This window comes from Globicephala melas, chromosome 3 (genome assembly GCF_963455315.2).
Source record: "Globicephala melas chromosome 3, mGloMel1.2, whole genome shotgun sequence".
Taxonomy (NCBI): domain Eukaryota; kingdom Metazoa; phylum Chordata; class Mammalia; order Artiodactyla; family Delphinidae; genus Globicephala; species Globicephala melas.
In genome coordinates, this window is record NC_083316.1 from 163,376,523 (window position 1) to 163,395,567 (window position 19,045).

At 48.5% G+C, this 19,045-nt stretch overlaps 1 protein-coding gene, 1 long non-coding RNA gene and 1 other non-coding gene across 5 annotated transcripts; 2 read left to right on the plus strand and 1 right to left on the minus strand.

Moving 5' to 3' along the window:
* The first annotated feature begins 2,613 nt into the window (after nucleotides 1-2,613).
* On the plus strand, nucleotides 2,614-18,594 carry ECSIT (ECSIT signaling integrator). Of its 3 annotated transcripts, none has more exons than XM_030879811.2 (8): nucleotides 2,614-2,731; nucleotides 8,015-8,133; nucleotides 12,260-12,677; nucleotides 12,900-13,123; nucleotides 17,037-17,094; nucleotides 17,227-17,375; nucleotides 17,545-17,650; nucleotides 18,228-18,594. In XM_030879811.2, exons 2-8 carry the CDS (start codon nucleotides 8,038-8,040, stop codon nucleotides 18,476-18,478), a joined length of 1,302 nt encoding a protein of 433 aa, XP_030735671.1. In that variant the 5' UTR covers nucleotides 2,614-2,731; nucleotides 8,015-8,037; the 3' UTR covers nucleotides 18,479-18,594. The 3 variants fall into 3 exon arrangements, with proteins under 3 accessions (XP_030735671.1, XP_060153052.1, XP_060153053.1); XM_060297069.1 differs by having other exon boundaries at nucleotides 17,593-17,650; XM_060297070.1 differs by lacking the exons at nucleotides 12,260-12,677; nucleotides 12,900-13,123.
* Nucleotides 9,609-9,681, plus strand: TRNAG-CCC (transfer RNA glycine (anticodon CCC)). Its single transcript has one exon. It is a non-coding gene; the product is annotated as a tRNA-Gly (tRNA).
* Nucleotides 10,753-19,014, minus strand: LOC115865230 (uncharacterized). Its single transcript, XR_004044286.2, has 3 exons — nucleotides 17,836-19,014; nucleotides 16,872-17,102; nucleotides 10,753-12,655 (listed from the first exon to the last, which is right to left on the minus strand). It is a non-coding gene; the product is annotated as an uncharacterized lncRNA (long non-coding RNA).
* Between the last annotated feature and the right edge of the window lie 31 nt (nucleotides 19,015-19,045).

Sequence of the window (19,045 nt, forward strand, 5' to 3'; positions counted from 1 at the left end):
CATAGATAGGGGTGAAGTGGAGAATGTCCACTTGGGCCCAGCTGACCCTTACAGAGTGAGGTTGATGTTGATTGTCTCCACAGAGAGCAGGTTGTACCAGCAAAGGGTACTGATGGCCAGGGAGAGGAGGATGGCGACACACCTGGGGAGGGGGCAAGGCAAATTAGGCCCCGCCCCTCTCTTCCGCGTGGCCCCGCCCCCTCACCACCTGGAGTCCCACTGGAGGAGTTTGCGTGAGTCCAAACTTGCTCCCAGGCTGGCGGGAGGCTGCTGAACGAGCGCTGGCTGAGCGCCTAGGAGCTCCTTTGGTGCAAGACGAAGCCAGGAGGCTGAACCACGGTGGGTGGAGGGGGAGGGCCGCCATAGAGACGGGTAGGGGTGGTTATTGAGCTGTGGCTGTGGCCACGTCCACGCCTCGGGCACCTCCTCTGCCCGGAGGCCCAGCTCCTACAACCAGCGGGGCAGGTGCCTGCTGCACCACCTCCAGTGTTGCCATACCCTGAGGCAAGGGAATTATCCGGGGATCACAGGTCTGCCGCACACAGGGGAGAAGAAGTAAAATCTGGGGACCCAGACGCTGCGTCTCTCACACACACTCCTGGGCACAACCAGCGTGAGTAGACCCTGGGAATCAGACACACAGCCACACACAGATACACTCGGGGAGCTACAAATACAGCGACAGCCCCCACTATGGTTGGGTGGACAGTCATACACAGAGGCATAGGGACACACCATTGTAACACACACAGACAGATCAACACAGTCATAATCGACCAATATTGAGGCACGGTCATAGACACACAGTGTCATATACTGTCACACATCGATGGTGGGGGGCACCTATACAAGTCACACCCATACAAGTCAGAGACACACAGTGTTACAAACACATACCAATGGTTGGACACAACTACACAATGGAGTCCCACAACGTCAGAGACCATCCCTGGCATGGTCAGACCTTTATACCATTGCTGGAACACAGAGTCACACACAGTCAGAGACACACAGGGTGCCATGAGCACAGCCATGCACACATGAAATCAGAGATTCATACGGTCACAGACACACACTGGTAGACACAATCACACACAGACCGATATGGGGTGTAACAGTCACATGCGTTTTCACAGTGGGACACAATCATTTATCCACAAGATGGGAACACATGAGGTGTCACAAACACAGTCATCAATCCACTGGTGTTCAGACATGCAATCACACTTGCATTATTGCATGGAACATCAAAGAAATGTTGACACACCTACTCCCAACCCTCAGAATTGTGGGACAAATTCCACAGCCTTACACACACACAAACGCCCAGAAGCTGGTACGATCACAGATGCACATGCAGCTAATAGCACGTGAACACACAAAGACACCCACACACCAACGTCCCAACTGGCCTGGCTCACACTGACACACACATGGGGGCCACACCTGACCTACGCTCACACAGCCACACACAAACCTACACACCTTTGCTTGAGTTCTAAGACACTACAAAGACACATGAAAACCTCCACACTCTATCACCCCAACACCACAGTCACACACACACACACACACAAAATCATGACAACACTACAGGACCCTCAGCTCTCCATGAGGGTGGCCCAAGGTGTCAAACCAGCCTCCATGCCCTTCCAGTGAGGGAGGTGGAGGGAGGTGTTAGGGTGAGTCCCCCATAATAACAATAGCATAGGGAATTCCCTGGTGGTCCAGTGGTTAGGATTCCTCACTTCCACTGCAGGGTACACAGGTTCCATCCCGGGTTGGGGTGGGGAGGGGCGGGGGGGGGCGTGTGGAACTAAGATAGCACAAGCCGTGTGGTGAGGCCAAAACAAAAAACAAACAGGGCTTCCCTGGTGGCGCAGTGGTTGAGAGTCCGCCTGCTGATGCAGGGGACACGGGTTCGTGCCCCGGTCCGGGAGGATTCCACATGCCGCGGAGCAGCTGGGCCCGTGAGCCATGGCCGCTGAGCCTGCGCGTCCGGAGCCTGTGCTCCGCAACGGGAGAGGCCACAGCAGTGAGAGGCCCGCGTACCACAAAACAAACAAACAAAAACAAACAAAACAAACAAAAAATCCCCAGCATACACTTATATGGCTGTTCTGCATAAACTCAATTAAATCTCAAAAACAAAAAACAAAAAAACCCATGAGGTTATTATAATTGGCCCATTTCAGGGTTGAGACAATCGATGCACAGATGGGTTAAGCACTAGCCCAGACCCATGAAGCTAGATTAGCAGAGCCTGCCACCTTCCCTAGTGTTAATGTCCAATCCTCAGTGCCTGGCTCAAATGTTTGTTGAACAAATGAAGGAATCCACATCACTTCCACCTTTAATATTTCATTCCCACATTTCAGGTGGGAAAACTGGGGCTGCCAGTAGGATTCACAGGCCCCACCCCCACCCCCACCGCAAGTCCAGCCTCCCAGCCCGGAAATGGGGCAGTCACTCCTTCCCGAACCAAAACTCCTTAATTCCTATGTAAGAGACGCCGCTTGCCTCATTGAGGGCGGGGCCTGGCACATTACGAGGCGGGACCAAGGCCTTTCTACCTTCCTATTGGTGCTCCTCTCTTGGGGGAGGGACCTCTCGAAACCGGTGTTCTTGATTTGCTGTAGCCTTGGCGGCCCGTGACCCGGATAGTGCAACATGGCGGCGCCCAGCGGTAAGGTAGAACCGGCAGGGATTCCGCGGCCGGCCGCGTGAGTAGGTAGGTCGCGCATGGGGAGGCAAGCGCGAATATCTGGGCCCCGGGGCGGCCAGTTCTGTGCTGGCACTGCGGAAGGGTGGCCCCGGAGGGCCGCGGCTGCAGGGCCAGGGCACCGTGACCTTTCCGGGTACGGGGCGGGGATGTGCTGGAAAAAGCCGCCCTCTCTGTACCCGCCTCCCCACATCCCTAATCTCTAATTTTGCAGATGAGACTGTTGAGGTTCAGAGAGGTTAAAGCCTTCTTCCAAGGTCACGCCGCAAGTCATCAGCTAGGCTGGAATTGGATCCCGCGTCTGTCCCTTTCTCCGAAGGGACTCAAAATCCTGGCAGCCAGCCTCAGCTGTTGTAGGTACACCCTGCCTAGGGATTAAGATTTTTAGAAGTTTTGTAGAAATTTAGCTCTTCCCATTAACTGATATTTGCTGGGTACCCACCATATACCAGGCACTGTCCCAGGTCCTGGAGACGCAGCAATAAGGCACACAAAAATCCCCGAGCTCCCCGGGAAATCTCCCCGGGAAGCCAGACATTGAACAAATCAGAAGTAAATGAAACATGTGATTTAAGATGCTAATAATTGCTAAAAATACATTCATCAGGGTGACGGGACTTTAGATTGGGAGTGGGGCGTTGGTCAGGGAAGGCTTCTTATTTGACTATAGACCTGAATGACCAGAGACAGCTCTGGACTGATGGGAGCGGGTGTGGCGGGGGGGGGGGGGGGGTGCGAGAAATTTACAGAAAGAGAAGCAAGTTCAAAGGCTCTGAGGCTAGAATAAAGTCAGCTTGTTTAAGAAACGGTGTAGCTGGAGCTGCCAGTACTAAGAGTTGAGTTTGGAGGGGCGGACCCTGCCTGATTTTATCTTGTGTGATATAACATTAGTGATTTTAGGCAGAGAACACTGAATTTACTTTACATTTAAAAAGCTCCCTCTGACCACTGGGGGGAGAACTGAGTGGAGGCAGGTAAGGAAAGAAGTGTGAGGCTGGGTAGGTGGAAAGAGGTCATGGACTGGAGTGGTGGCCTGCAGATGGAGAGAAATAGATGCATCTGAGGTGGATTTGGAAGCAGTCAACAGGAGTAGCTGATGGATTGGATGGGGGAGTGAGGGACACAGTGGACTCAGAATTCCCAGGTTTGTGGTCTGAATGACTGGGAATGGTGATGTCATTGGCTAGAATGAGGAAGAACAAGTTTCAGCAGGGATATAATTTGGAACAACATAAGTTTGAGATGGCTGGGGAATACACCAAAGTGGCAGTTAGGTATGGAGGCTGGAGCTCATGGCATATATCATCATTTCTCAGACTTTAGCACACAGAGGAGAAACCTGGACTTTTGTTAAAATGCAGATTCTGATTCAGCAGGTCTGGGTTAGGGCTGAGATTTTGCATTTCTAATAAGCTCCCAGATGATAATAACCAATGCAGCTGGTCCCTGGGACACACTTTGAATAGCAAAGGTTTAGATTAAAGTCTTAATCTCAGCTGCATGTTACAGTCATTTGAGTGCTTTAAAATGCTGATACCTGGGCCATGCCTCTAGATATTTGGATTCAGTATATCTGGGGTATGGCCTGGACAAGGGGATTTTTAAAGCTCCCTAGATTATTCTAATATGAACAAAGTTTAAGAACCATTAGAGCTGCCTACAGGAATACAGAGAGGAGAGGAACCTCTCTTGGAAGCTGAATGATGCCTTAGAGTAGCAGACAGATAAATTCAGAACGTGGGACTCTTTGCAGCCTTATTACTCAAAATGTGGTCTCCAGACTAGCAGCATCAGCATCACTTGGAAGTTTGTTAGAGGTATGGTCTTTGGCTCCACCCCAGACCCACTGAATCAGAATCTGCATTTTAACAAGATCTTTGGTGATTCATCTGCAAATTCAAGTTTGTAAACATTGCAAACTTTAGAGAAGGAAGCAGGTCTTACTGAATGGTTGAGAAATAGACCTGGGTACTAGGAAGAAAATCAAGAGTGTCAAGGTGGGAGGAGGACCTCACCTATGCCACATCCTTCTGAGAAATTGAGCAAAATGAGCCAAAGAAATGGCTCACTGGCTTTGTTAAATGTAGAAGACACAAGGGGTCTTTACAGGAGTGGTGTCAGTGGAGTGGTTGGGGCAGCAGCCAAGTTGGAGAGAGTGAGGAGGGAACACAGCGTGCAGACATCTCTTGGGAGAAGCTGTGCTATAAATGGAGCAGAGATGTGGAGCAGAGGCGGAAGAAGATGCTAGAGAAAGTTTAAACAGTGATAAAAGTGATCCCAATACTTCCCAACTCATTTTATGAGGCCAGCATTACCCTGAAACTAAACCAAACAGACACGACAAGAAACGAAAACTACAGACCAATATCTCTTATGAACATGGATACAAAAATCCTCAACAAAATGTTAGCAAACCAATTTTAGCAACATATAAAAAGAATTATACACCATGACCAAGTGGAATTTGCCCGAGGAATGCAATATGAGTTTAACATTTGAAAATCAGTTAATGTAATATACCATATTAATAGACTAAAGGACAAAAAACACATGATTAGTTTGGTAGAAGCAAAAAAAAAAGCATTTGACAAAATCTGATGCCCTTTCTTATAAAAATACTCAGCATCTAGCAATGGAAAGGAATTTCCTCAACCTGATAGGTCATCTGTGAAGAACCCACAGCTGACATCGTATTTAATGATGAAAGACTGGATGCTTTCCCCTCTAAGATCAGGAACAAGACAAGGATGTGCACCCTGGCCACTTCTATTCAACACTGTACTGGAGGTCCAGCAAGGACACTTGGGCAAAAAAAAGAAATAAAAGGCATCCAGATTAGTCAGGAAGAGGTAAAACTGTCTATGTTTGCAGATGACATGATCTTGTATGTAGAAAATCTCAGGGAATCCAATTTTTAAAAAAAAACTATTAGGACTAATGCAAGTTCAGCAGGGTTGCAAGATACAAGATCAACACATAAAAATAAATTGTGTTTCTGTACGCTAGCAATGAACAATGTGAAAATGAAATTATACAGTAGCTTCATAAAGAATAAGATACAAATAAATTTAACAAAAGAAGTAAAGGACTTCTACACGGTAAATTGTAAAACATCGTTGAGAGAAATTAAAGAAGATCTAAATTAATGGAGAGGTATCCCATGTTCATGGATCAGAAGATAATATTATTAAGATACCAGTATTTCCCAAACTGTTCTACAGATTCAACACAATCCCTACCAGAATCCCAGCTGGATTTTTTCCAGAAATTGACAGCTGATTCTAAAATTTATATGTAATAGTGAGGGATCTAGAATAGCCAAATATTATTGTAAAAGAAGAACAAAATAGGAGGACTTAACACTTCCCAATTTCAGAACCTACAAGCTACAATAATCACAACAGTGTGGTATTGGCATAAGGCTCAACATATAGATCAACAGAATTAAATTGAGAGCCCAAAAGTAAACTCTTACATTTATGGTCAATTGATTTTCAACAAGAGTGACAATGAGAAAAAATAGTCTCTTCAACAAATAGTACTAGGACAACTGGATATCTACATGAAATGAACCCCTTCCTCACACCATTCACAAAGATTAATTCAAAATGGATCAGAGGGGAATTCCCTGGTGGTCCAGTGGTTAGGACTCTGAGCTTCCACTGCAGGGGGCATGGATTCCATCCCTGGTGGGGCAACTAAGATCCCCACAAGCCACAAGGTGTGGCCAAAACAAACAAACAAAACTTCTAGAAGAAAACATAGGAGTAAATCTTCATGACCTTGGGCCAGGCAATGGTTTTTTAGATAAAACATAAAAAAAAAAAAAAATCGAAAGCAAAGCTACAAAAGTAAAACAGAAATTGGATTTCATTGGAATTAAACATTTGTGCTGCAAACAATAACATCAGGAAAGTGAAAGACAATTCAAAGAATGGGAGAAAGTATTTGTAAATCATAAGCTTGAAGTATGCAGAATATATAAACAACTCAATAATAAAAAGATAAATAACCTAATTTTTAAATGGACAAAGGATCTAAATAGACATTTCTCTGAAGAAGATACACAATGGCCAATAAACCCATGAAAAGATGCTCATCATCATTACCTTTTAGGGAAATGCAAATTGGAACCACAATGAGATACCACTTCACACCCATTAGGATGTCTGTAATCAAAAAGAAAGACAACAGCAAGTATTGGCAAGAATGCAGAGAAATTGGAACTCTTATACATTGCTGGTGGGGATGTAAAGTTGTGCAGCCACTTTGGAAAACACTTTGGCAGTTTCTCAAATGATTAGACATAGAGTTACTATATGTCCCAGCAATTTGATTTCTAAGTATATACCCAAGGGAAGTGTAAACGTGTTCATACAAAAGCTACACAAGTGTTCATAGCAGCAATAGTCATATAGTCAAAAAGTGGGAAGAACTGCAAGTGTTCATCAATGGAATGGGTAAATAAAATATGGTTAAATCCATATAATGAAAAAATTTGGGCAATTAAAAGGAATGAAGTCTGATACATATTACAACATGGATAAACCTTGAAAACATGTTAAGTGAAAGAAGGCAGTCACAAAAGAGCCCATATTATATGATTCCATTTATATGAAATTCCCAGAGTAGGCAAATTTATAGACACTAGATTAGGGGTTGCCTAGGGTTGAGGGTGAGGGGAAATAGAGGGACTGCTAATGGGTATAGGTGGGGTTTTTTTGGGGGGGTGTGACAAAAGTGTTCTAAAATTAGATTTAGTGATGGTTGCACAATTCTGTGAATATACAGTTGACCCTTGAACAATGTAGGGGTTAGGGGTGCCGACCCTCCTCACAGTTAAAAATCCAAATACAACTTTATAGTCCGCCCTTCATATCCACGGTTCCACATCCTAAGATTCAACCAACCACAGGTCGTGTAGTACTGTAGTACGTATTTACTGAAAAAAAAATCAGCGTGTAAGTGGACCCATGCAGTTCAAAGCAGTGTTGTTCAAGGGTCAACTACTGAAAACACATTGGATTTTATACTTAGGTTCAACTGTATGGTACACAAATAAAGCTGTTAAACAAAACAGAATGATCTGGTAGGGAGGGGGACGAATGCAGGAGCAAATTCCTCAAGATAGTGAAGGGTTTGGCCCAGAAGAACAGGGACCTTTGATTGTAACAGTCACTTCTGCTCCATCTTGTGCATGCAGTCTGGGACGTGACCTCTGCCCAAGAGAGGGGTCTCATTGCCTTTAGCGGGTGGGGTACCAGGCTGATGCTCTTTCTTCTCTCTTTCTAGGTGGTTGTCCGACAGGCAAAGGCATGAGCTGGGCCCAAGCCATCCTGCTGGCCCGGGGCCTCTCTCGGGGCTGGGGAGGTATCTGCAGCACTGCCCTCACCGGAGCCCCCTTCTCTCAGGTAACTGCCAGTCATGGGGTGGAGAGAGGCAGGCAGGCCTGGGATTCGCTCACAAGCCCTCCCAGTGAAGCCAGCTCGGGGTGGCGGGGGTGGGGGTGGGGGGGTCTGGGCTGGCCTGTCTGCTCTGAGGGCCAGTTGAATGTCTCTTCTCATTTTAAGAAGTGTTGGTGCGCCCACGAGTGAGGGGCTTGAATTTGAAATCAAGAAGGTCTGAGCTAAGTAGATTTGGGTGGTGACTCTGGGTGACTCCTGTATTCACTTGTAAAGATGTGAATTGAATTTCGTTCCCTTACCCTAAGTGACCAGGCTGATCAACGGCCATAAATTATAACAAGGATGGTGATGATGGTGACAATATTAATAGCTCCCTTACTGAGCACTTCCTCTGGGCCAGGCCCTGTGCTATGCATTTCATTTGCATTATCTCATTTGTGGTATCTCCCCTTCTTTGGAGCATTCTAGAGCTTCTTTTCTGCTTTCTGCCCTATGCACATACCACCTGTAGTATTAGTTTCCTACACTTTCACTTTGTTTATTTTTTTAAAATATAAATTTATTTATTTATTTTTGGCTGCGTTGGGTCTTCGTTGCTGCGCACAGGCTTTCTCTAGTTGCAGCAAGTGGGGGCTACTCTTCATTGCGGTGCACAAGCTTCTCATTGCGGTGGCTTCTCTGTTGCGGAGCACTAGCTCTAGGTGCGTGGGCTTCAGTAGTTGTGGCACACAGGCTCAGTAGTTGTGTCACACGGGCTTAGTTGCTCTGTGGCATGTGGGATCTTCCCGGACCAGGGCTCGAACCCGTGTCCCCTGCATTGGCAGGCGAATTCTTTTTTTTTTTTTTTTTTTAAATAGAGAACAGGAGTATTTATTTATTTTTAAATTTATTTATTTTTATTTTTGGCTGTGTTGGGTCTTCCTTTCTGCCCAAGGGCTTTCTCTAGTTGTAGCAAGCGGGGGCTACTCTTCATCGCGGTGTGCGGGCCTCTCACTATCACGGCCTCTCTTGTTGCGGAGCACAGGCTCCAGACGCGCAGGCTCAGTAGTTGTGGCTCACAGGCCTAGTTGATCCACGGCATGTGGGATCTTCCCAGACCCAGCCTCGAACCCGTGTCCCCTGCATTAGCAGGCAGATTCTCAACCACTGCGCCACCAGGGAAGCCCTGGGAGGCGGATTCTTTACCACTGCGCCACTTTAAATGAATGCCTTTTTTAAAAAAAAACATCTCCTTACCTAAGCAGGATACTGGGATGGCTATTGGGTGCAGCAGAACAGAGGGCTTCAATCTCAGCTGTGCTGCTTTGCTGCTGTGTGGCTCCAGCCATCTTGTTTCATCTCCCAGGGCCTCAGTTTCCTCATCTGTAAAATGGGTACATGAAGAGGCACTCCTTCAATGGACAGTTGAGAAGAGTAAATGAGCCTCACTCTCAGAAAGTGCTCAACAATGCCTGGAACATAAGAATATTCCATAAGGGACTTCCCTGGTGGTCCAGTGGTTAGGACTCTGTGCTCCCACTGCAGGGGGCCCAGGTTCGATCCCTGGTCGGGGAACTGAGATCCCTCAAGCCACACAGCCCGGCCAAAAAAAAAAAAAATTCTGTAAATGTTAGCTCTTATTAGCCATATATTTGAAAAGATGCCTTATGTATAACCATTCTAATTTAAACATTCAATTTAAATGAAAGTAAATCTATTAGGGTACCATCTAGAGCAGGGGTTGGCAAACTTTTTCGTAAAGGGTAAGACAGTAAATGCTTTTGGCTTTGTAGGCCATGTGGTCTCTGTCACAACTACTCAACTCTGCCACTGCAGCACAAAGCAGCCCCAGACCAGACATAATGAAGGCATATGGCTGTGTTCCAATAAAACTTTATTGACAAAAGCAGGCAGCTGACTGGATTTGCCCCACAGACTGTAGTTTGCCAACTTCTGTTCTAGAGGGATCTGACCTGCTCCCAGCAGCATACACTCCCCACTCTGGGGAACAAGATCTCCTTGACCCAAAGGAGGTACCATCATAATAGATGGGGAGAGAGGCCTGAGCAGTAGAGTGGGTTGTGGGTATCACCAGGTGGAGGACAGTCACGCTGAGGCTCCTGCTGACTCCAGAATCTGCATTTTCTTTTTTCAACTCAATTTTTTTTTTGTTTTTTTTTGGCCATGCCACGTGGCTTGTGGGATCTTAGTTCCCTGACCTGGGATTGAACCCAGGCCCTCAGCATTGAAAGCATGGAGTCCTAACCACTGAATTACAAGGGAATTCCCTCAACTCAGTTTTTGAAATCTATCTTTTAAATAAGTAATTACAGCAGACAATATAGTTCAAAATTCAAAAAGTTCTGAGGCTGTACCGTGACAAGGGTCTCTCTCTCTCTTGCCTGGCCACCGCTTAGCTCCCTTCTCTAGAGACAAGATGTTGCCTGCTTATTGTATTTCCTTCCAGAGATGTTTTTCACAAAAGCAAAAAATATGTATCCATACAGTCGATTCTCATTATTCACAGTAACATTCTAGAAAGTCACTGCATACGCTGAATTAGCGAATACCAAACCATTGCCGCCAGGGGAGATACGGGATAAGGTTCCTGTGAGCCTCAGGTCATAACATTTTCATCAACCAATCAGTCATAACATTGTTGTATGTGTGTTTCTGTTTAAAGACATCCTATTTAATATAGCTTTTTGATTCATTAACATTGAACCCACGGCCAACAGCACTATAACTCATGCCTGAGCTTACCTACCACATGTATCTTCTCTAAGGAACAGCAGGGCCTTCTTGCACGTAGGAACACTAGGCACGCTTAGGGGTCCTTTTCAACCACAAATCAACAAAAAAGATGCAGAAAACATACACTAAATAAACCTCTAGGGACTTTCCTGGTGGCACAGTGGTTGAGAATCCACCTGCCAACGCAGGGGACACGGGTTCAAGCCCTGGTCTGGGAAGATCCCACATGCTGCGGAGCAACTAAGCCCGTGTGCCACAACTACTGAGTCTGCATTCTAGAGCCTGTGAGCCACAACTACTGAAGCCCACATGCCTAGCGCCTGTGCTCTGCAACAAGAGAAGCCACCGCAATGAGAAGCCGGCGCACCTCAACGAAGGGTAGCACCCGCTCACCACAACTAGAGAAAGCCCGCGCACAGCAACGAAGACCCAACACAGCCAAAAATAAATAAATAAAAATTTTAAAATAATAATAAATAAACCTCTAAAAGGACACTCGTTGGGAATTCCCTGGCGGTCGAGCGGTTAGGACTCAGTGCTTTCACCGCCGGGAACCCAAGTTCGATCCCTCGTTGGGGAACTAGTTCCTGCAAGACATGCAGCACAGACAAAAAAATAAAACAAAGTAATATAAAATAAAAGGACACTTGTTGACAGCATGGGGGCTGATACAAGAAGGCCAAGCATTGCCTTGTTCCATCTCAGCTGGGAATATAGGCGCTGGGCAACTCAACTTTCCACCCCCCTGCACGTGTCTGCAAATGGCCAGAAAGTGCCAAGAGTATTGGCTTTGGGAGTATAAATGAATTTTAGCAAGTAGGCAACTTTGCAAACATGGAATTCGCAAATAATGAGGACCAACTATATATAAGCTGTTGTTGTTTTCTTTTTTTTACACAAATGGGAAGCTACTGTACACACCGTTTCACACCTTGTTTTTTTTTCATTTAATGGTATACCCTGGAGCTCACTCCAGGTCACACAAGACCTCCTCAGTGCGCCTTACAGCGGTAGGTGCTCCTTGTCCAGGTGCTTGGCCATTTGCTAAATTATTTCCTTGCCGATGCACATTTGGGCCATTTCCACTGACGCAGCAGACGAACAAAAGTCATTTGGTGCAGGTGCTTTTAGAGCTATCCAATTTAAATACCAGATGCAGGATTGCTGCGTCAGAGGGTGTGTGTCTGTCATCGTGGTGAACATTGCCTCCGTCGGGGCGTTACCATTGCTCTCTCACACTTTGTGATGGTGCCTGATCATGGGTCTGTAACGCACGCAGCACACTTCTTCAGTGGCCCTTAGGGAGGCCTGCTGGCACCTTTCTCAGCAAAGAGCCAGTGCGGCAGTCCCCCAGGGGCACTGGGAGACCCACATTCCAGCAGTGGTTCTCTATCCGCAGGTGACGCCCCAGGCCCCGCGGGGCCTCCACTGCAGCACAGCTGCCCACAACCCTGACTCGCCGCTGGTCCCACGCCCACCCGAACCCCAGAGGGGGCTGGTCAAGGCCCTGGCACCCCATGAGGAGCTGTTTAGGCAGGCGCCAGATGGGGTGCGGGACAAGGCGAGCTTCGTGCAGGCGGTGCAGAACTTTACGCAGTACAACGTGCACAAGCGGGGCCACGTCGACTTCATCTACCTGGCCCTGCGCAAGATGCGGGAGTACGGCGTCGAGCGGGACCTGGCTATCTACAACCTGCTGCTTGACATCTTCCCCAAGGAGGTCTTCCGGCCTCGCAACATCTTCCACAGCATCTTCCTCCACTACCCACGGCAGCAGGAGTGCGGGATCGCTGTCCTGGAGCAGATGGAGAACCACGGTGAGGCCAGCAGGCCAGCTCAGGCAGGGGCGGGGGCCACCTCCCTCTCCAGGGTCTCGGGGCCCTCCATGGCTCCTTGGCTCTGACTCGTCTCCTCTCTGTCTCTCTGTCTGGCTTCCTCCTCTGCGCGCCCACCCCCATCTCTTGCTCATCTCTCTCTCCCAACATCCCTTCCCTCTTCTGCCCCCTCCCTGAGGCTCAGCCTCCATCTGCCTGGCACAGGGGTGATGCCCAACAAGGAGACGGAGTTCCTGCTCACTCAGATATTTGGGCGCAAAAGCTACCCCATGCTCAAGTTTGTGCGCATGAAGCTGTGGTTCACCCGCTTCAAGAATATCAACCCCTTCCCCGTGCCCCGGGACCTGCCCCAGGACCCAGTGGACCTGGCCAGATTGGCCCTGCGGCACATGGAGCCCGACCTCAGTGCCAGGGTCACCGTCTATCAGGTATCCACCCTGTCCACATCCTCGGCCGCCTCTGTGGCAGGGCCCCCTTCAGTAAGCCCAAGTGATTGTGGTGAGACAGGCCGTGATTCGCTGGCAGAACCTCCGCTAGAGTCCAGGGCCCTTGGCACAGCTTGACCTCTGACCTCGGCCCCTCTCCCCACATTCACTGTATTCCGGGCATGGCTTTCTATTCCTTGAGCAGTCTGTGGCAGCTCCCCCCGAGGCCTTTGTGCTTGCTGTTCCCTCTGCCAGGAACACCCTTCCTCCGGGACTGCACTTCCTTCAGGTCTGAGTTCCACCGACCTTTCGTCAGGACCTCTTTCCTGACCACCCTGGCTGAGCCTGGTTCCCTGTGACTCAGTTTCACCTGTGTCTCCCAAGGCCCAGCACAGGTTCTGGCACAAAGCGGACGTTCCACAGCTGTTTGTCGAATGACTAAATGAAATATTCCCCATATCCTGGGGGCTGTGGGAGCCCAAAAGGGAGCAGGGAGGGCTTCCTGGAGGAGGTGAGGGTGAGCTGGGCGCAGGCAGAACAGAAGAGGGGAGGAGAGCATTCCAGGCAGAGGGAGCAGCATGGGCCAGGGCTCGAGGGTGGCTGGGAGTGGCTGGAGATGCTGAAAGGGCTTCCTTTGGCCGGAGCAGGGAGTTGGGGTGAGAGAGAAGAGGCATGTAGGACACCGGGTTAGTAATGAGAGGGCCACGGGGAGGTTTTAAGAAGAGGAGGGTTGGGGTGCAAGTCAAGTTTCTGGAAGGATTTGCGCCTTTGAAAGCGCCCCCTGGCGGCCGTGTGGATGGTGTTGGATTGGGGGCAAGGCGAAGAGGACAGAGGGGCTGGGAGAGTGGTGATGCGGTGTCCCAGTGAGAGAACATATTGCAGAGGAAGTGCAGTTTTTAACTCATTTCTTCGTTTTTTAAAGTAATGCATTAAAAGGAATTCCCTGGTGGTCCAGTGGTTAGGACTCTGCGCTTTCACTACTGAGGGCCTGGGTTCCATTCCTGGTCAGGGAACTAAGATTCCACAAGCCGGGCGGCATGCCACCACACACACACCCCCTAAAAAAAGTAATGCATTAAAAAGCCAAACAGGGAACTGCACGGGTTCAATCCCTGGTCAGGGAACTAAGATACTGCAAGCCCACACGGCACAGTGGGGAAAAAAAAAAAGCCAAATGGTACACAAGAACACACAGTGAAGAGTTCCCCTCTCCTACCCTGACCCTTTAGCCCCCAGGCTACTTCCCCAGAGGTGACCACTTCCATGTCTCCTTCCCAAGAGATCTATGCATTTGCATGCAGATGTATACTTTTTTTTTTGCATATATATCCTTTGTATTTAAATATCCCTTTTTTCCCCTGTTTCATTATTAAAAGTGCATACAGAAGGGTTGAAAACATGGTAAAATGATCACCTACACCACCTAGATTTTTTAAAAAACTTTATTGAAGTATAGTTGATTTACAATGTTGTGTTAGTTTCTGGTGTACAGCAAAGTGATTCAGTTATATATATATATGTTTACATATATATTTTTTCAGATTCTTTTCCATTATACTTTATTACAAGATCTTGAATATAGTTCCCTGTGCTATACAGTAGGACCCTGTTGTTTGACACCACCTAGATTTAGAATGGGAACAATCCAAGTATCTATCAAGAGGGACTTGTCCATGTTCACTGTGGCACCTCAATCAGACTGGTGAAAAAAGTGAAAGGGTGAGGCATGCACAGTGGTGTAGTAAGCCACCTAAAGTGTGAGAAGGGAGGAGAAATAAAAAGGCATATAGCTATTTGTTTATTTTCACAAGAATAAATAATGCAGGGAATTCCCTGGTGGTCCAGTGGTTAGGACTTAGAGCTCTCACTGACAAGGGCCCGGGTTCAATCCCTGGTCGGGGAACTAAGATCACGCAAGCCAGGCGGCATGCCCAAAAAATAAAAAAATTTAAAAAATAAGTAATGCAAAGATAAGTCAGATATGGATAAAAATGGTCATCTCTGGGTGGGCAGAGGAGATAGGGATAGAGAGAAAAGAATGGGAGGGAGACATCTATTTAATATGGGTTGGCTTCTAAACTATGGAAATGTTTAGTCTATCAAAAATATATATAGGGCTTCCCTGGTGGCGCAGTGGTTGAGAGTCCGCCTGCCAACGCAGGGGACATGGGTTCGTGCCCCGGTCTGGGAAGATCCCATGTGCCATGGAGCGGCTGGGCCCGTGAGCCATGGCCGCTGAGCCTGCGCATCCGGAGCCTATGCTCCGCAACGGGAGAGGCCACAACAGTGAGAGGCCTGCGTACCGCAAAAAAAAAAAAAAAAAAAAAAAATATATATATATATATATATAAAATCAAAAAAGAGGGGAGAGAACCCACCAAAGTTGAAAACAAACATATGTGGCTAAATATCCAATTGACAGCATAACCAGTGAGAGAAGAAAATTCTGAGTCACTGTTGTCTGACATCCTTAGTGGCCTGCATTCTGAGAATCCTGAACTTAATCCCCTAGCGTTATGGTCAGCTGTAATATCATAATCATTTATGTATATTGATGGATAAGTCAAATAAGCATGTGTATTACTTGTAATAGGAGCCAAGATTTTGACTGTGAGAGAAAAAGATATACAATGTTAGAAAAAATGTTATTTTAATATTAAAAATAACGAGAGAGGCCCACTTACCGCAAAAAAAAAAAAAAGAAAAATTAAGTATTGGACTTTTTTTTCTTGATGTGGACCATTTTTAAAGTCTTTATTGAATTTCTTACAGTATCGCTTCTGTTTTATGTTTTGGTGTTTTGGCCGCAAGGCATGTGGGATTTTAGTTCCCTGACCAGGGATCAAACCCACATCCCCTGCATTGGAAGGCAAAGTCTGAACCACTGGACCGCCAGGGAAGTCCCAAAGGAGTCCATTCTTTTTAACCTGAAAGGGTGGAGGATATGTGTGCCAACAGTTGTCCACTCACAGGTATTTCGGTCAGAGTATGTGCATTTTTTCAAAAATGCACTTCATTTAGTTTTGGTTTTTGTTTTTTAGCCATGCTGCTTGACTTGCAGGATCTTGGTTCCCCAACCAGGGATTGAATCTGGGCCACAGCAGTGAAAGTGTCGAGTCCTAACCACTGGACCACCAGGGAATTCCCTCATTTAGTTTTTTGTTTTTTGTTTTAAAAGGTTTTTTTTTTGATGTGTAACATTATTTTTTTTAATCTTTATTAAATTTGTTACAATATTGCTTCTGTTTTATGTTTTGATTCTTTGGCCGCAAGGCATGTGGGATCTTAGCTCCTCAACCAGGTATCGACCCACACCCCCTGCACTGGAAGGTGAAGTCTTAACCACTGGACCGCCAAGGAAGTCCCTCATTTAGTTTTTAAAATCACATTTCAGAGTGTAAAATTAGAAAGCTACAAAAGGCTATTCTTTCCCTCCCTGCCCTCCACAGAGGCAAATGCTGTGACTTGCTTCTTGTGTCTCCTTCCTGGCATATTCTGTTTGCATGAAATTCTTTTCCTTTTTTAAATTTCACATGCACTGAGCACTTAGCATGTACCAGGCATCGTTCTCGGCATTTTAGAACCATCTCAACTAAGTGCTGTTATTGCCCCCATTTTGAACTGGGGAAACTGAGGCACACGGTGACTTAGCCAAGGTCATGCAGATAGTGGCAGAGCCGGGATTTTAACGCAGGTGGGCCAGCTCCAGGGTTCCCTCCATGTGAGTATATCCAGGGTCAGTGGCTCTTACCCAATTAGATAGAAGCAAGAAGGCGGTGGGCTCGAGTGATTGTTGGAGGCCCAGTAGACAGACCCAAGAGGGGTCCTGAATTCACTGGAATCCCCATTTCTCTCTCCCGGGCTCCTCCGTAGGGGCTGTGGGGGCTGCAAGCTTCCACTCCGACTTTCCTTGCAGATGCCTTTGTCCAAAGACTCCACAGATGCCACGGATCCCACGGAGCCCCACATCGTAGGTAAGGCCCTGCGGAGGGAAGGAGGGAGGGAGCGAGCGCCGGGTTCTCAGCAGGCCTGCTGGGTGGGCTCCCTGGGCCTCTGGGCATAGCCCCTCAGCCAGGACACCCCGGGAATGTGTGTCTCCACATCAGGAATCCAGAGTCCTGATCAGCAGGCCGCCCTGGCCCACCACGACCCAGCCCGCCCGATCTTCGTTGAGGGTCCCTTCTCCCTGTGGCTTCGAGACAAATGCGTCTATTACCACATCCTCAGAGCTGACTTGCTGCCCCCCGAGGAGAGGGTGAGGGCCCAAAGTGGGAGTCGGGGGTGGTAAGAGTGAGTTGGCTCAAAGGTGGGGAGGCGGGTGGGGGTATGGGAGGGCAGGGGCCGGGGGAGAGGTGGCAGGTGGCTGCAACATCCTGGGCCTCTGCCTGCACCTCCGCGGGCCCCCACCCCCACCCTCGGGTTAGGAAGTAGAGGAGATTCCAGAGGAGTGGAACCTCTACTACCCGATGCAGCTAGACCTGGCCTACGGGAGGAGCAGCTGGGATGACTACGAGTTTAACATCGATGAAGGTAAAAACTGGGATGGGTAGGATTCTGAACACTGCACGGGATGGGGTGCCACCTCTGGAGTCGAGGGATGGGGCCCAGGCCGAGACCTAGTCCAGTTACACACACACACACACACACACACACACACACACACACACACCCCACCCACCCACCCCCACCTCGCCCCACGAAAGCACAAAACTCACCACTCAGGGGCTCCAGACCTGTCAGCCCTCAAACATCCTCCTTCAAACGTTTATGGAGCACCTCTGTGCTGGCTACTGGGCGTGACCAGGACAGGCCCAGTCCCTTCCCTCAGGCCAGCGGTGGATCAGACAAGTTACATTCTTGGGGAGGAGCACACAACTCAGCCTCAGGTGGGAGTCAGGAGGATTTCCTGGTGGAAACTTGAGCCAGGAGGTGTCACCTAGGTGAAGCATGGGACAGGCAGGCTAGGCAGAGCATGTGCAAAGGCTTGGAAACACAGAAAAGGACAAAGGGAGCTTAAAGCCCCCATCCTTGGCCTGGAAGGGATGTGGGCTTGAGGGGGCTGCTCCAGTCCCTACTGCACAAACTGAGGGCCTGTCTCTCCTGACAGTGGAGGAAGGCCCTGTCTTCGCCATATGCATGGCGGGTGCTCATGACCAGGCCACGCTGGCCAAGTGGATCCAGGGCCTGCAGGAGACCAACCCAACCCTGGCCCGCATCCCGGTGGTCTTCCGCTTGTCAGCGTCCTCCGGGGAGCTCCTGGCATCCTCCTCAGGGCTGGAGGAGACACCCCTGACCCCACCCGAGGGCCGGGAAGAAGAGGAAAACAATCAGCAGCGACAGCAGCAGAGCCAGAGCTGAGCCTAAGCAGTCACAGGAGCACAGGCGGTGGACTGGTGTGAAAGCATGAGATGACCTCTTAGTGTACAGCAAATAAAAGTTTTCCGGCTTGGGGCTGCCTTGCCTCCTCTCTGGCAGTGTAGCGTCCCTGCCCCTTTAATGCCTGGTGTTACGTCTTTTCAAGTGATGGAAACATCATCCAGAACTGACGGGTCGAGCCGCTGGCCTTCCGTCCGCCTTTTCTGGACAGCTCCCACCCTTCCTTTGTCATCCCCACAATTCATTCAGGATAAAAGTGCGGAGGAAGAAGCCCCCATCACCCCAGGGTCTACGGGCTCTCCTGGCTCTTCCCGGATCAGCCTCAAACCTTCCGCTACCCCTTCCGTCTCTGCCTTGTCAGAAAGTTTAACAGAGAAGGGAGTAAAGGGAGAGAGGGTTGTTGCTGGCGCTTATTGCGCGCATGCGCAGCTTCCACTCTCGATCTTCTTTTGGCGCCGCGAGCCAGTGAGAGTCCATGAGAAATTTCTCGTCGGCGCGGAACATGCGCGCCACTTCCGGCCGGGCTCCTAACAACGGGGGAGGCTAGTA

Excerpts from the sequence above, each read along its gene's own strand:
- ECSIT (XM_030879811.2), top strand. The coding sequence starts at position 8,038 with ATGAGCTGGGCCCAAGCCATCCTGCTGGCCCGGGGCCTCTCTCGGGGC. Across the intron at positions 8,134-12,259 it reads CCGGAGCCCCCTTCTCTCAG|GTGACGCCCCAGGCCCCGCG; the intron begins GTAACTGCCAGT and ends CTCTATCCGCAG. Across the intron at positions 13,124-17,036 it reads CCAGGGTCACCGTCTATCAG|ATGCCTTTGTCCAAAGACTC; the intron begins GTATCCACCCTG and ends CTTTCCTTGCAG.